General features: G+C 44.2%; 1 protein-coding gene across 9 annotated transcripts in view; it reads right to left on the minus strand.

The window, feature by feature from the left end:
- Positions 1 to 17,882, minus strand: part of STX18 (syntaxin 18) — a 124,926-nt gene that overhangs the window by 79,850 nt on the left and 27,194 nt on the right. For 8 of the 9 annotated variants that reach the window (XR_002302292.3, XR_013545561.1, XR_013545562.1 and 5 more), the window contains exon 2: positions 11,789 to 11,856. The exons of the other annotated variant lie outside the window; for it this stretch is intronic. Coding sequence is in view for 4 of the 8 variants with exons in the window: in XM_020813302.3 (XP_020668961.1) it covers positions 11,789 to 11,856 (68 nt within the window). In the remaining 4 variants the exon portion in view is untranslated. The remainder of the gene's footprint in view (positions 1 to 11,788; positions 11,857 to 17,882) is intronic. 9 annotated transcript variants of the gene reach the window in all.

The raw sequence follows: 17,882 nt of genomic DNA on the forward strand, positions 1-17,882 counted from the left end.
TTACCTGTGTCCGCTGCTATCTGTATTTGAGAGCAGAGCTGAAGCCAATAATCATTGGAGCATCTCCTGCCAGCCTGTTGGACTTGGCTACCAGCAGCTCGAAGAGCTTGGAAGTTGTACTCACTAGGACAGGCTTTGTATGCTGCTAGAGCTCTTCCCTTATCCCCAATGGTTGGCATCAAATCCTCCGAATGGGCTTCGAACCAGTCAGCCATCTTTTTGGTCTTCTTGCCAAAGGTGGACAGGGCAGTGTTATACACAGCGTTCTTGAAATGTTCCCATAGTTCGGGTGCATTTACGTTAGCTGGACCTGGAAGGATTTCCTCAAGGGCTTGGGCAAATTCCTTCACTTTTCTTTGATCGCGAGTCTTGCTGATGTCAATACGTGGTCTTCCTTCCTTTTTCGTGTGATACAATCTCTTTGTTCGCAGTTTTACTTTACTACACACCAGGGAGTGATCAGTATCGCAATCAGCACTCTGGTAGCTGCATGTGATTGTAATACTAGGAAGGCTAGAACATCGAGTGAGGATCAAATCGAGCTGATGCCAATGCTTGGATCTTGGATGCCTCCAGGAAATTTTGTGTTGAAGCTTCATATTAAAGAATGTGTTGCTGACACAAAGACCATAATAGCAGCAAAACTCCAGCAAGCGTTGGCCATTTTCGTTCATCTTTCCAATGCCAAAACGGCCTAGACAAGTGGGGCAAGAATTGTGATCAGCACCAACTCTAGCATTAAAGTCTCCAACAATGAACAGTGCCTCTCTTTAAGGGACTTTTTTGATAGTAGCTGCCAGATCATCATAGAATTTGTCTTTCACTTCTGCACTGGATGACAGTGTTGGTGCATATGCACTAATGAGGGTGACTGGTCCTGCTGATGAGTGGAGCTGGCGAAACAGGATTCTTTCACTCCCCACAGTAGGTGGAACAACGCATCTCAGCAGAGTATTTCTGACTGCAAAGCCAACACCATATTACCTGGTCTCATTCGATGGTTTTCCCTGCCAAAAGAATGAGAAGTTTTTTTCTTTGACAGATCCCGAGTCTGGCAATCTTGTCTCTTGCAGGGCAACAATGTCCATTTGCAGTCTACAGTGGGGTCTTGACTTGAGAACTTAATCCGTATTGGAAGGCGGTTCTCAAGTCAAAAAGTCTGTAAGTCAAGTCTCCATTGACCTACAGTGCATTGAAAACTGATTAATCCCGTAACAGGCCGTTTTTGTTCCATTTTGGTTTTTTTCTGGTCTGTAAGTCAAATCTCAGTCTGCAAGTCAAACCTAAATTTTGTGACCAGAGAAGTCTGTAACTCAAAAAGTATGTAAGTCAAGCCGTCTGTAAGTCAAGGATCCACTGTACTCAGTTCCATGTCAATGATAGCTGTCTTGCGCACATCGTCTATTTCTTGCAGGACATCAGAAAAGCCGTAGTCAGAAAAGCCAGGGGTCATTGTCCGTACATTCCAGGTGCCCAGCTTTAGGGCAGAAGTTTTCTTATGATTGTTGCATGGTGCACGGTTATTGATCTGCTTGTCGGGTTTGACCCTAAACCCCACGCACCCCGTGAAGTTAACAGACCGTGGCGAGGTAGCACCTTACTGGCTGGGGGCTGCCCGGCTTAAGGCAGGCGGTATCTACCTAGTGAGGTGCAGTGACCTCTCCCACCGTCAGAAGTAGCCCCTGGCGTCATGCTCTACACCAATTGAGCAAAGACTTATAACCGGTAACTGCTACTTCCCGTGTTGTTTCAACACTGTATGCAAAGCTGGAGTGTCCTCTCCAGAGCACGAAGCCTGGGTAAAATAATATGGAGGATAGGCTGTTACCCAAGCAGCAAATCCCCCCTCTCCATGTTGCTGAAATGGTCCAATGGAAAGGCAAGAGCTAATACAACTGGTTCCAGCGATGTCGCAGGAGTTGCAAGAATGACATGAACTGCCTATGGGACTCCGGCTCCGGATTTTGCCTCGAGGTTATCTCCTGAAGCCTTTTCCATAAGTGGATATAGCCAAAAGGCAGTGGAGGTTTAAAATCGGAGTTTTCCTTCTCCTAGATGGGCTGCCTTCCAGAGCTAACGAGCCCCTCTCTAATATTGTGTAAGTATGATCTGACCTTTGAAAGTATACTCCTCCCCTGTGTATGGGATGTTAACTGGCTTTCCTATTTACCAAATTAGGGTAAAAATAGAATTAGAGAATTTCATGTGCCATTAGACACGCTCTCCTGCTCATCCTCCTTTAAAGTTGCTACTCTACCCTCCTTCAGGCCATTCCTTTTTACCATATTAGGATTGGAAATAGAATTAGATTATTTGGTCCAGGCACATCTCAGTTCAAACCACAAGGCCCTCCTCTTGGGTCATGTGATGAGGAAGAACAAAGAGAGGGCCCAAAAACACCCCCCCCCCCGCAAAATACACATGTAAAGCCTACCTGGCCTTCATCCCCAGCCAAAAACCTTCTAGGGAAATGAGAGCAGACTCCAGGCACATCTCAATTCAAACCACTAGGCCCTCCTCTTGGGTCATGTGATGAGGAAGAACAAAGAGAGGGCCCAAAAAACAACTCCCCCCCCCGCAAAATACACATGTAAAGCCTACCTGGCCTTCATCCCCAGCCAAAAACCTCCTAGGGAAACATGCCTACAAGTAGATGTTTAGCAAGTGTAAAATTATGGTGTTTTATTCAAAAGTTCGGGGAGCAGATTTTCAGTAGTGATAGCGATATTTTCTCTTGTAAATTATGTAAAGTTAAAATTTTGGCCCAAAAATGTTTTCATATTCAACAAAACTGTGACGTCATGAAATATAAGTTGTTTAGCAAAATTTATTTTCACTAAGAACGGGCAACAACTTTTTGAGACAGCTTCTTTTTCAACTGCAAGTTCATCTAGTAAGAATTTTGTAAGGATCTTGCAAGATGAAAGTAATTTGTTCCATGAGTAGCACTATCTCGCAAAATTTTCATCTTGCTAAAGGCGGTTTACCATAGGAATGCATATGGGAAACCTCGAAAGACAAACAAATTGTTTTTGTCTTGCGAGGCATCGGTTTTGCGGAAAAAAATCATCTTGTGAAGCACGGCCATAGAAGAAGCCGTCTTGCGAGTCACCAACACGATTGCAAAATGCTTTCATCTTGCGAGGTTTTTGTCCGGCGAGGCATTCATCTTGTGAGGTATCACTATACAATGATGATTACTTCAAATAATCCCTTAAAAATAGGTAGTGGTAGCCTCAGACATTTCTTGTTGAAAGTACTCCAGCCACCCAATTCCAAAAGAATCAAGTCTAATGAAAAATTACATCTCTGCCTGCTAGGATGTGATAGGAAAGATAAGATCTGCTGTTGACAACAATAAGATGCAGTTTTCAATAGATGAAACAAGTGATGTAAATTGAAGATATATAGCTAATGTTATTACTGGCATTCTGAAATATGATGAATGTGGTGAAGTGTTTCTTCTAACATATGAAACTCTAAACAAAGTAATAAATTCCATTATTGCTATGCTCTTCAAACACTCTATGAAACTACTCTGGCAGGAGGGTATAAAAAGGGATAACAGATTCATAAAATCATAGAATAGTGAAGATAGAAGGGGCCTATAAGGCCATCAAGTCCAACACCCTGCTCAATGCAGGAATCAAAATCAAAGGATATCTGCCAGGTGCTTGTCTAAGTTCCTCTGGAATGCCTCCAATGTTGGGAGTTACAACCTCTCGAGGTAACTGATTCCACTGTCATACTACTATAACTGTTACGACGTTTTCCCTGATATTTAATCAAAATCTGGCTTCCTGTATCATGAGCCCATTGTTGTGTGTCCTGCACTCTGGGATGATGAAGAACAGATCCTGCCCCTCCTCTGTATGACAGCCTTTCAAATATTTTAAAACTGCTATCATATCACCCCTCTGTTTTCTTTCTTCAATGCTAAACACACACAATTCTTTCAGACTTTCCTCATAGGGCTTGGTTTCCAGCCCCCTGATCATCCTTGTTGCCGTCCTCTGAACTTGTTCCAATTTGCCAGTATCTTTCTTGAATTGTGGGGCCCTGAAGTGGACACAATGCTCAAGGTGAAACCTAACCAGTGCTGAATAGAGGGGGACTAGCCACTCGTGGGATTTGGAAACTATACTTCTGTTAATGCAGCCTAAAATAGCACTTCCCTTTTTAATAGCCACATCACACAAGACCCTTCTTGCTCGCAGTTTTGCTGAGCTAGGTATCCTTCATCTTGTAACTGTGCAATTGGTTTCTTTTTCTGAGGTGCAATACTTTGCACTTATCCCTTTTGAATTTCTAGATGACTGGATCTATTCCAGTAGGGCTTCAGGCCGCACCATGGTACAGAAATGGCATTGGTCGCACTGTTAAATGACCTATTGCGGGAGGCCGACAGGGGGAAAATGTCTCTGTTGGTCCTCCTCGATATCTCAGCTGCCTTTGATACCGTTGACCACGGTATCGTCCTGAGGAGGATCTCCAAGTTGGGAATTGGTGGCCTGGCGCGGCTCCAATCCTTCCTGGGGGATCGTCCTCAGAGAGTTCAGCTTGGGGAGAGTGACTCAGCCCCATGGAGTCTCAATTGTGGAGTTCCACAGGGCTCACCTATCTCCCCAATGCTGTTTAATATCTATATGATATTAAGGTATAGAAGAAAGAGGGAGGTATAGAAGAAAGAGGGAGTATGTACCCCCTTGCTTGTTTTCATAATATAGGATGGTCATATTGTCAGTGGCCAACTGAATGGCGCAATTGATGATGAGAGGATGGAAGGTACGAAAGGCCTTGATGATAGCAATTAGCTCAAGATGGTTGATACGTATGGTTTGTTCTCTTTTTGTCAACGGGGCATGGATTCTGTGGCCTTGACAGTGAGCACCCCATCCCGTGGGGCTGGCGTCAGTGGTGACCTGAGTCGTGAGCTGGACTGCCAACTGCAAGTTGTGGGAGGAAGGTCCATCAGGTAAGTTGGTGAGCTAATTCCCTGGAAACTGTCAACTGTTTGCGGGGGAGGGGTGTCGATCATCGGGTCGAATAGGGAAAGGTATCAGGCTTGAAGAGAATCTTGTTTTGAGTCTGGCATGATGGATAACTGATGTAGTTGAGGCCACGAAACCGAGAAGATGTTGGGCCCGATGCGCTAAAACTGAGGTGAGGGGATGAAAAGACGATACTGCAGATTTTAGCTTGGTTATTCGCTTTTGGGGCAGAAATGCCCTGGCCACAGATTATTTGAGGCAAGCACCTATATAGTTTGAGAGAGGTCTAGTTGAGATTTGATGAAGTTGACCTTGAGCCTGAGGTCTGCTAACATGGAGAGAGTGAAACAAGTGTCTCCCAAGGCATCTTGGTAAGCGTTAGATACAATTAACCAATAGTCATGTAGGGAAAAATGGTATGCTGTGTAGGTGGAGGTGTGCCACGACTGGTGCAAGGCATTTTGTGAAAGTATCAGAAGGGGCAGGGGGAGGTCCCTTGTAGGTGGTAGTGACCTGAAAAGATGAGGTACGGAGGTGCGAGTGAGAAATAGAAACCGGTACCAAAGATGTATGGGAGCGTTTGGAGGTAGGTTGCTCTGTTGGATGCGAAGAAGTACACTTGAGAGCTGATTTGACATGTAAAAGAGCCGGAAGAGAGGACTGAAGTTTGGATGTATGAGCCAGATGTCGATGTTGGGGTGGAGATGGTGATGGTGATGGAGAAGGCTCAGATGGATAAGTGAATGCATATTGCGCTCTCTTTGGTTCATCATAATAATACTGTCTAGTATGCAGGTTGATTTCATATCTGCAATCTTGGGGGTAGTAAAACTCCTGATGCAGAGGATCCTGGAAATCAGGTGAAAGATTATGCCTCTTCAACACATATTTGCGGGGAGGAGACTGGTGCGGAGAAGACTCAGAGTTAGAAAACTGAACCATAACTGCTGGCCCTGAAGATGCAGGTCTAGAATGGACCAAGGCCAGGTTGGAGAGAGCTGCTGAATGGCCAATACTAGGCAACAGGCTCACCACTGAAGCCAGAGCCTGGCCAGGAGGTAGCAGGAGTGAATCTTCTGCCTCCAACAATGAGTCAGGAACCTCTCTGGAAGACTCTTCCAAAATCGGTGAAGAAAGGTTTGACTGAGGTTAAGTAAGTTGCATAGACTTAGATGTTTTCTTAGTCTTTTTCAATCCACCTTTGCCCTTTTTCTTCTTAGGCGACTGGCCCTGAGACTGTGTTGAGGATGTCTTTGATGCTAATGCCAAAATCAAGGAGGATTTAGACTGCTCCCTTGGTTTAGGAGAAGGAGTGGTCGGGTTCGACACAGGCCTAGGCACGCTTGTCTAGGGACAGGAGGCGAGGTAGCTTCCATTGAGGCGGTGGGTGGTCCAGTTTGGTGATGTTTATACACTCTGGGCAGGAATGGGTTTGATATTGCTCCCCTAGGCAAAAAAGACAGTGGTCGTGGCAATCTGAAAGTGGGATCTTGTTTGCGCACAACACGCACCATTTAAATGGGCCGGGGGGGCATAAAAGGAGCGGGAAGATAGAGAAGGGGGGAAATGGGGAGGAACAAAACTAGAGGGAGACACTGGGAGAAAAATTTTAGAACAAAAATAACTCACAAGGGAATGTCAAATAATGAAGTGAAAAAGCCTGGAGATGCACAAAGAAGAAATAGCAATCGCAATCAAAAGTTGCTCTAGTCGTCGAGATAGGTCTGACCTAAGTAGCGGCTAAAAGGAACTGAGGGGACTTCAGGCAACTTCCAAGAGGTCCTGCGCAGGTGCAGAATAACCCAACTGTGTGCATTCACAGAGACCACAAAGATTCATCTAATAGTGAGGTGAAATGCAGCACTAGCACTTATGGGCTATAATGTAAAGTCTGACAAAATAATATCAATTAGATATATGAGAAAATCTATCCACGAGTTCTTGCTGCAACTACAGATGCTTATTTATTTATTTATTTATTTATTTATTTCATTTATACCCCGCCTATCTGATCAAATGTGACCACTCTGATGAAAAAGAAATTAAATATTTTCATGCAAATGTCCAGAAAGAAATATGATCACAAAGGAAGATTCATTGATTAATCGTAAGCGACATAATGCAATAGCTGGAAATGAAATAGACACAAATATTGTTGGAGAATTTAGCCTGAGAGTTAGAATTCAAGCAAGAAAAAACTCAGAATTCTGTGAATCCAAAAGAACTGTGAATTGAAAGCAGAGAAAAGAATGCAAAATGACTATTCCTTTAGTCAAAAGAAAATATATGCCTCAGTGGGTAACTGATAAACTCTTAAAGATATTAGCAGTAGATAAGAAGCACCGGGTCCCACCGGGTAGGTGGGACTCGTCAGCCCTGGAAGGCAGCCCATCTAGGAGAAGGAAAACTCCAAATTTTAACCTCCACTGCCTTGTGGCTATATCCACTTATGGAAAGGGCTTCAGGAGATAACCTCGAGGCAAAATCCGGAGCCGGAGTCCCGGAGGCATTTTCTTTCACTCTGCCAACTCCTGCGACGTTGCTGGAACCAGTTGTATTGGCTCTTGCCTTTCCACTGGACCATTTCAGCGATGTGGAGAGGGGGGATTTGCTGCTTGGGTAACAGCCTATCCTCCATACTATTTTACCCAGGCTTCGTGCTCTGGAGAGGACACTCCAGCTTCGCATACAGCGTCGAAACAACACGGGAAGTAGCAGTTACCGGTTATAAGTCTCTGCTGAATTGGCGTAGAGCAGGACGCCAGGGGCTACTTCTGACGGTGGGAGAGGTCATTGCACCTCACTAGGTAGATACCACCCGCCTTAAGCTGGGCAGCCCCCAGCCAGTAAGGTGCTACCTCGCCACGGTCTGTTAACCTCACGGGGTGCGTGGGGTTTAGGGTGAAACCCGACAAGCAGATCGACAACCGTGCACCATGCAACAATCATAAGAAAACTTCTGCCCTAAAGCTGGGCACCTGGAATGTACGGACAATGACCCCTGGCTTTCCTGACTACGGCTTTCCTAACGACCTGCAAGAAATAGACGATGTGCGCAAGACAGCTGTCATTGACATGGAACTGAGTAGGCTGCAGATGGACATTGTTGCCCTGCAAGAAACAAGACTGCCAGACTCGGGATCTGTCAAAGAAAAAAACTTCTCATTCTTCTGGCAGGGAAAACCATCGAATGAGACCAGGGAATATGGTGTTGGCTTTGCAGTCAGAAACACTCTCCTGAGATGCATTGTTCCACCCACTGTGGGGAGTGAAAGAATCCTGTCTCTGCAGCTCCACTCATCAGCAGGACCAGTAACCCTCATTAGTGCATATGCACCAACACTGTCATCCACTCCAGAAGTGAAAGACAAATTCTACGACGATCTGGCAGCTACTATCAAAAAAGTCCCTGAAAGAGAGTCACTGTTCATTCTTGGAGACTTTAATGCTAGAGTTGGTGCTGATCACAATTCTTGGCCCACTTGTCTAGGCCGTTTTGGCATTGGAAAGATGAACGAAAATGGCCAACGCTTACTGGAGTTTTGCTGTTACTATGGTCTCTGTGTCAGCAACACATTCTTTAATACGAAGCTGCAACACAGAGTTTCCTGGAGACATCCAAGATCCAAGCATTGGCATCAGCTCGATTTGATCCTCACTAGACGTTCTAGCCTTCCTAGTGTTACGATCACACGCAGCTACCAGAGTGCTGATTGCGATACTGATCACTCCCTGGTGTGTAGTAGAGTAAAACTGCGAACAAAGAAATTGTATCACATGAAAAAGGAAGGAAGACCACGTATTGACATCAACAAGACTCGCGATCAAAGAAAAGTGAAGGAATTTGCCCAAGCACTCGAGGAAACCCTTCCAGGTCCAGCTAATGTAAATGCACCTGAACGATGGGAACGCTTCAAGAACACTGTCTACAACACCGCCTTGTCCACCTTCGGCAAGAAGACCAGAAAGATGGCTGACTGGTTCGAAGCCCATTCGGAGGAGTTAATGCCAGCCATTGAGGATAAGAGAAGAGCTCTAGCAGCATACAAAGCCTGTCCTAGCGAGTACAACCTGCAAGCTCTTCGAGCCGCTCGTAGCCAAGTCCAACAGGCTGCCAGGAGATGCTCCAATGACTATTGGCTTCAGCTTTGCTCTCAGATACAGATAGCAGCGGACACAGGTAACATCAAAGGAATGTATGATGGTATCAAGCAGGCCTTAGGTCCATTACAGAAGAAATCTGCTCCCTTAAAGTCTACTACAGGTGTGATCATCCAGGACCGAGCACAGCAGATGGAACGCTGGGTGCAGCACTACTCCGAGCTATATTCCAGAAAGAATGTAGTAACCGAAGAAGCATTAAATAACATTGAGTGCCTGCCTGTCTTGGAAGAGCTGGACAGCGAACCAACCCTAGCAGAAATAAATGCGGCCTTGGATTCCCTCACCTCTGGCAAGGCACCTGGAAGGGACAACATCCCTGTTGAAGTGCTGAAATGCGGTAAGGAGATCATCATCACCGAACTGTATGAAATCTTTTGTCTCTGCTGGAGGGAAGGTGGAGTACCACAGGACATGAAGGACGCAAACATTGTCACGTTGTACAAGAACAAAGGTGACAGGGGTGACTGCAATAACTACCGTGGTATCTCTCTTCTTAGCGTTGTAGGGAAGCTGCTTGCCCGTGTTGTGCTGAAGAGGCTCCAGGTGCTTGCAGACAGAGTCTATCCGGAATCACAGTGTGGATTTCGAGCAAATAGATCCACCACTGACATGGTATTCTCCCTCCGACAGTTGCAGGAGAAATGCAGGGAACAACAACAGCCACTCTTAGTGGCCTTCATAGACCTTACAAAAGCATTTGACTTGGTTAGCAGGGATGGCCTTTTCAAAATACTTCCCAAGATTGGATGTCCACCTCGTCTCCTTAACATCATCAGGTCCTTCCACGATGGAATGAAAGGCACTGTAGTTTTTGACGGCTCAACATCAGATCCCTTTGACATCCGAAGCGGAGTGAAACAGGGCTGTGTCCTCGCACCAACACTTTTTGGGATCTTTTTTGCTGTCATGCTGAAGCATGCCTTTGGAACTGCAACAGAAGGTGTCTATCTCCGGACTAGATCAGATGGAAAGCTCTTTAATCTCTCTAGATTGAGAGCGAAGACCAAAATCCAACTGAAATGCATGAGGGACTTCCTCTTTGCAGACGATGCAGCCATTGTTGCCCACTCTGCTGAAGACCTCCAACAACTCATGAACCGTTTCAGCAAGGCCTGCCAAGACTTTGGACTAACAATCAGCCTGAAGAAAACACAAGTCATGGGCCAGGGTGTGGACTCGCCTCCCTCTATTACCATCTCCACACAAGAATTGGAGGTTGTTCATGACTTTGTGTACCTTGGCTCAACCATCTCTGACACCCTCTCTCTAGATGTCGAGCTGGATAAACGCATTGGGAAAGCAGCCACCATGTTCTCTAGACTCACAAAGAGAGTATGGCTCAATAAGAAACTGACAACACATACCAAGATCCAGGTCTATAGAGCCTGTGTCCTGAGCACACTCCTGTACTGCAGCGAGTCCTGGACACTTTGTGCCCGGCAGGAGAGGAAGCTGAACACCTTCCATATGCGTTGCCTACGACGGATTTTTGGTATCACCTGGCAGGACAGAGTTCCAAATAGAGTAGTCCTAGAACGAGCTGGAATTTTCAGCATGCATACATTACTGAAACAGCGACGTCTACGCTGGCTTGGGCACGTTGTGAGAATGGCTGATGGTTGGATTCCAAAGGATCTCCTATATGGAGAATTAGTGCAGGGAAATCGCCCCAGAGGGAGACCACAGCTGCGATACAAGGACATCTGCAAGCGGGATCTGAAGGCCTTAGGAATAGACCTCAACAGATGGGAAACTCTGACATCTGATCGTTCAGCCTGGAGGCAGGCAGTACATCACGGCCTCTCCCAATTTGAAGAGACCCTTGTCCAGCAGGCTGAGGCAAAGAGGAAGTCACAAAGGAAGCAAAACCAGGGAGCTGGACAGGGGACAGATTGGATTTGTCTCCAGTGTGGAAGGGATTGTCACTCTCGAATTGGCCTCCTCAGCCACACTAGACGCTGTTCCAAGTCCTCCATACAGAGCACGATACCATAGTCTTTCGAGACTGAAGGATGCCTACTACTAAGAAGCAAAAATGCAAAGTGATAGAAATTAAATCAGATTCCTAAAAACAACTTTTCAGCATTTGTCAGGTAGAGACAAAGAGAACTATTTATCAACAAAAAGCAAAAAACCCCAACAACCCAGAAATCCGTTTCACAGGAGTCAGGAAATCAAAGGGGAATTCAAGCCAAATTAGGGATGCTGAAAGAACAAAAGGAGATAACTGTTTTATACCCATAAAAATAATATGGAAAGCCGAGTTATTAATATATGTAGTGTACTAAGAAGTCTTGTTTCTGAAGTCTCCCATGGAGCTTGTCAATGTACACTAAGTAAAGGATAGGAACCAGAAAAATCCTATGCATCAATGGCTATCTTCACAATAGACCAAATTCAAAAATTCTTTTCAACAGCTAAACACAACAGTTTTTTAACCATAATGTTTATTCTTCCTGCTTGGGGGAAAAAGCAACTGAAGACCACTAGCTACATCATGACATGTTCACTATATTCAACAACCAGACTGGGATTTTGTCATTAGAACTTTTTAAAATGGCACCAACATGTTCATCCAATTTTCTTTTTCCTCTGACCTACTTACTTTCTGTTATTCCCATTGTAACACTTACCTGTAGGCATTAATGTATTCCTTCCTGTGCTGCAGAAGGAAATCTTTCAATTTCCCGATATTATTGACCTGAATAAAAAAGTTGAAATATTAAATTCAATCAGGAATGAACAGAGAACAGCATCTTTATCTTCCTGAGTTAAAATAGCTGGACAGCACTAGTAAATCACTGAGAAACAGTTCTTTGATATTATCTCAAAGTTCCATGTTACCCCATACTATTTCACATATACATGAAAAACTGGAAAGAGGCTGTCCAGAATTTTGCGGTCTGATGAAAGCTAACTCCATCTGTTTTTTTTTAAGATTTTCCATGAAGCTCTTCTCTCAGTCTCTCAGGCCCCAGTGTGTGGTCACCCAACCTTCACACCCAAGGGAAGATCTTAAAGAGCAGATGGAGTTGGGTGTCACCTGCATACTGGTGGTACCAGACCCCAAAATTCTGGACAGCCTCTTTCATGTTTTTCATGTACATGTGAAATAGCAAGGGGAATCATGGAACCCTGAGACAGTCCACAGGCTAATGGATAAGGTATCGAACAGGAGTTCCCCGGCACCACTACTATTCACGAAGTGAAATGACACAAGGGAAAATCCCAGAAGCTGAACCCCTTTTTGTCAATTAACCACTTCTCACCAAAACACCAGTTGTCAAAGCTGTTTTTCAAGAAGTGTGAACGGTAGTGCACGCAAGAGGATATCCTGTGGACCATCTTGACTGCTTCCATGGATGTTGTCAACATTCAGGCTGGCCTTTCCTATGTAAAGCTCAGCATCCTTTTTTTTCCTTTGAGATTTTTTTTCTTCGGCCAGAACGGATTAATTGGTTTTCATTGCAATCCTATGAGAAATGGTTCTTCGACTTATGAAATTTCGAGTTACGGCCACCGTTCCAATACGAATTAATTTCCTAAGTCGAGGCACCACTATACACAGAGGTTAATTTGTAACTGAATATAATTTGTGACTGAAAACATCATTCCTGATCATAGGCATCTCCATTAAAGCACAAGTCTTTGCAGCATTTCCTGTTTTTGGGCAGCAGGAGCCAACATGAGATAGCTTTAATTTAAGTCTTAAGCTGGCAAGTCTTTTGGTAATTGAATTCCATGATTACAGAATGCCTCACAAATTCTACAAATAAAATAAAACAATGAAAAGTAACAACAGACATTTTTAAAATTGTTATCATGACAGTCTTCCCAAAAGGGGGAATCAACTAAGGTAACAATAAAAATGATATGGTATTTGCATGTTAGGAGAAGGAAGAAAAGAAAAGGTTTATCTTACTTTACTGCGAAGCAAGTGTCACACACAGCTTGTGAGCAACCACTGAGAATGTAATTTCTGGGATCAACACAAGATATATATCTCAGAGAGTGGTGAGGCCAAGAGGCAGTTCTGCTTTACATAAGCTCAAACGCCCAGATGCAATTGCATGTCCTCCAATTAGTCTCTTAAAAACAGTAATACTTATAACCTACCTTAAAATGTTGAGGACCAACATCTCAGTCAAAATCCTATAACTGGAGGCTCTCAACTGTCAAATGCCTGCCACTAGAAGGAAAGCAGGGAGGGTGCAAACCCAGCTTCCTTTGGTAAGGAGTTCCAGAACCTGGGCATGGTCAGCAAGAAGCCTGCCTCTCATATCTCCATCAAAGGGGCTCTGAAGGTAAGAAGAGCTTCTCCAGCAGATGTTAGAGACTCGGCAGTCTTTTAGATTACAGGGACCCAAGACAGAGAAGACTACCGTTCATAATCAGTATTTTGAATTGTTTGGAAATGAACACAGCTGGTAGCCTATGAAGATGTGAAGGGAGCTGTTCCAGGCGGCTCAAGAAACTAATACTGATAAAGTGTTGTTAAGAGTGGATGGCAGAGACATCGGTCAATGAAAGGGAAATATGACAAATGTGGGCCTTAGGAACCCCTCAGAAACAACCCTGGGACAAAGGAATGATGTCAGTGGAAATGAAATGTAAAGGAAACCTTTGGACACTGAAAGGAATGAGTCGCAGAGCAAAGCAAAGGATTTACAGCAGATTACAGTTACAACCCTTTGACACAAGTAGCAGAAGCCATACAACAGTACCTACAGTAAGAGGAATCATTCGAATGTAGAGAGCCACATGACCTTTTCTTCTATAGCCAAAATATTTTAAATCTTAGGCCTGCAGCTGCATAACTCTATTTTAGTGTTTGCAGCAGATCTTTCTCTTCATTAAAAGTAACTTCTCACTGACAGACTCCAGCCATAGGTTTATAAAAAAGATTTGCTTTTATTGTAACTTTTAATTGTACTGGCTTCTTCCACTAACGAGAGCATTCAATGCACATCACAATGACACTATACTAAAGGCAAGTCACATCAATGCATACAATCTGCCTTAATATTTTATTGCTTATAAAGATTACAGTTTATAACCTTATAAAGGTTACACTTGTTACACCACAATCCCAAATTCTGGCATTATGTATCTGATGAGTATGCCACATCCTGGAGAATGAAGTCAAGTGGGCCTTAGAAAGCATGGCTAACAACAAGGCCAGTGGAGGTGATGGCATTCCACTTGAATTATTTAAAATCTTAAAAGATGATGCTGTTAAGGTGCTACACTCAATATGCCAGCAAGTTTGGAAAACTCCACAGTGGCCAGAGAATTGGAAAAGATCAGTCTACATCCCAATCCCAAAGAAGGACAGTGCCAACGAATGCTCCAACTACCATACAATTGCACTCATTTCACACGCTAGCAAGGTTATGCTCAAAATCCTACAAGGTAGGCTTCAGCAGTATGTGGACCAAGAACTCCCAGAAGTATAAGCTGGATTTCGAAAGGGCAGAGGAACTAGAGACCAAATTGCTAACATGTGCTGAATTATGGAGAAAGCCAGAGAGTTCCAGAAAAGAATATATTTCTGCTTCATTGAGTACGCAAAACCTTTGACTGTGTGGACCACAGCAAACTATGGCAAGTTCTTTAAAAAAATAGGAGTGCCTGACCACCTTATCCATTTCCTGTGAAATCTATATGTGGGACAGGAAGCAACAGTTAGAACTGGATATGGAACAAATGATTGGTTCAAAATTGGGAAAGGAGTACGACAAAGGTTGTATATTGTTCCCCCAGCTTATTTAACTTATATGCAGAATACATCATGCGGAAGGCTGGACTGGAGCAATCTCAAACTGGAATTAAGACTGCCGGAAGAAATATCAACAACCTCCGATATGCAGATGATACCACTCTGATGGCAGAAAGTGAGGAGGAATTAAAGAACCTCATGAGGAGAGCGAAAGAGGAGAGTGCAAAAAATGGTCTGAAGCTCAACATCAAAAGAAAACTAAGGTCATGACCACTGGTCCCATCAGCTCCTGGCAAATAGGAGGGGAAGATATGGAGGCAGTGACAGATTTTACCTTATTGGGCTCCATGATCACTGCAGATGGTGACAGCAGCCACTAAATTAAAAGACCCCTGCTTCTTGGGTGGAAATCGATGACAAACCTCGACAGCGTCTTAAAAAGCAGAGACATCATCTTGCCGACCGAAGTCCGCATAGTCCAAGCTATGGTTTTTCCAGTAGTGATGTATGGAAGTGAGAGCTGGACCATAAAGAAAGCTGACTACCAAAGAACTGATGCTTTTGAAATGTGGTGCTGGAGGAGACACTTGAGAGTCCCCTGGACTGCAAGGAGAACAAATCTAACCATCTTGTAGGAAATCACCCTGGATCTTGTAGGAAATCACCTTCAGGATCTGAAAGGACAGATCCTGAAGCTGAGGCTCCAATACTTTGGCCATCTCATGAGAGGAGAATACTCCCTGGAAAAGACCCTGATGTTGGGAAAGTGTGAAGGCAAGAGGAGAAGGGGACGACAGAGGATGAGATGGTCGGATAGTGTCATTGAAGCGACCAACATGAATTTGACCCAACTCCATTAGGCAGAGGAAGACAGGAGGGCCTGGCGTGCTCTGGTCCATGGGTTCAACAAGAGTCAGACACGACTAAACGACTAAACAACAACAAAACAACAACATGCCAATGCTGCAAAATGACATATCTACTTGTTTTCTGCCATTTCTGTAAAGGAATACAGTATCATATATTCCAGCCATTTTTCACCAGAAAATACTGATGTAATATGAAACCTAGACATCAGTGGATATAGCCACAAGGCAGTGGAGGTTTGAAATCAGAGTTTTCATTCTCCTAAATGGGCTGCCTTCTAAGGCTGACAAGCCCTACCCAGGCTGCTTCCTAATAATGCGAAGATTAGAAACACAGGCCTCCAGCTGCCGGACCTTGTCTTCCAAGAGGACACCAGCCTACACTTAGATCATTTGTACCTAGACACCTCATTTGGCAAGAAAACGAACATGGCACAGGTGTTACAAGTGCAACAGATCCTGCGCTCTCCATGTCAACTGATTAATCAGTGAATTAAAAAGAGTGGAAGTCTGACGCTCCCCCTAAAACTTCCCTGCTCCCCCAGGCGTATACACTCCTATCTGTCTTTCCTATTTATCAAGTTAGAGTATGAAAAATAAAATCAGAGAATTTAAGTGCATCCTTCTGGTACACTTATTTCAAGCTAAAACCCCGCCTCCTCAGACCATGTGGTCAGGGAGAACAAAGGTGAGAGCAAACACCCCCTTGCAAGCCTAAAAATCCACAAGGCAAAAGAAAAAAAAACACACCTAAGAAAATGTCCTCCCAGACACAGTTCACCTTCTGCTCCCCGTTCTTCTGCAGGAAAGGGACTACACATATCCTTTGCATTTAAACACCCTTTAAAATTGATCTCAACAATAACAGACTCCTGAACTGCACTGCACACATCAATTGTCTCAAGAATAGATAGCAAATGCATTACATACAACAACAATTTCCAACCAGTAATGCTTTGAGACACCAAGAACAACATGATAATGCTTTCTGATGTGATTCTATCATTTTAACCAAATCAACATCAATTTTAGATATTATTACTGCCCCCAGAATGTCCTCTTTACTCATGAGCATTCTTAGTTCTCTGACCTATTATATTTATTGTGAACATTTACGGTATATCACAGGAGTACACCCCCTCACATTTCATAAATATTTTAGTATATCTTTTCATGTGACAACACTGAAGAAATGGCACTTGCCCACAATGTAAAGCAGTGAGTATACAACTTGTACAAGAGTGTAAACGTGCTGTCCCCTCAAAATAATGCAACACACAACCATTAATGTCTAAACCACTGACATCAAAAGTGAATAGACCCCTAAGTGACAATGTCCAAATTGGGCCTAAGTAGCCGTTTTCTCTCCCTGGTGTCATGAGACCTGTTAGTGTCACAAGTCTCAGGTGTGAAGAGGGAGCAAATATTATCACTCTCACTCTCTCAGACTGGTCACTGGAAGTTCCACATGGCACCTCATGGTAATGAACTATCTGAGGATCTGAAAAAACAAATTGTTGTTCCACATAAATATGGCCTAGGCTATAAGAAGATTGCCAAAACCCTGAAACTGAGCAGCACCACAGTGGCCAAGACTATACAGCGGTTTAACAGAAAAGGTTCTACTCAGAACAGGCCTCGCCATGGTCGATGGAAGAAGTGCCCATGCTCAGCATCATATCCAGAGGTTGGCTTTGGGAAATAGATGTATGAGTGCTGCCAGGTTGAAGGGGTGGGGTCAGCCTGTCAGGGCTCAGACCATATCCTGTACACTGCATCAAATTGGTCTCCAGGGCTGTCATCCCAGAAGGAAGCGTCTTCTAAAGATAATGCACAAGAAAGCCCGCATATGATTTGCTGCAGACAAGCAGACTAAGGACACGGATTTCTGGAACCATGTCATGTGGTCTGGTGAGACCAAGATCAACTTATATGGTTCAGATGGTCAAGCGTGTGTGGCAGCAACCAGGTGAGGAGTACAGAGACAAGTGTGTCATGCCTACAGTCAAGCATGGTGGTGGGAGTGTCATGGTCTGGGGCTGCATGAGTGCTGCCGGCATTGGGGAGCTACAGTTCATTGAGAGAACCATGAATGCCAACATGTACTGTGACATACTGAAGCAGGACATGATCCCCTCCCTT

Source organism: Pogona vitticeps, chromosome 5 (assembly GCF_051106095.1).
Source record: "Pogona vitticeps strain Pit_001003342236 chromosome 5, PviZW2.1, whole genome shotgun sequence".
Taxonomy (NCBI): Eukaryota; Metazoa; Chordata; class Lepidosauria; order Squamata; family Agamidae; genus Pogona; species Pogona vitticeps.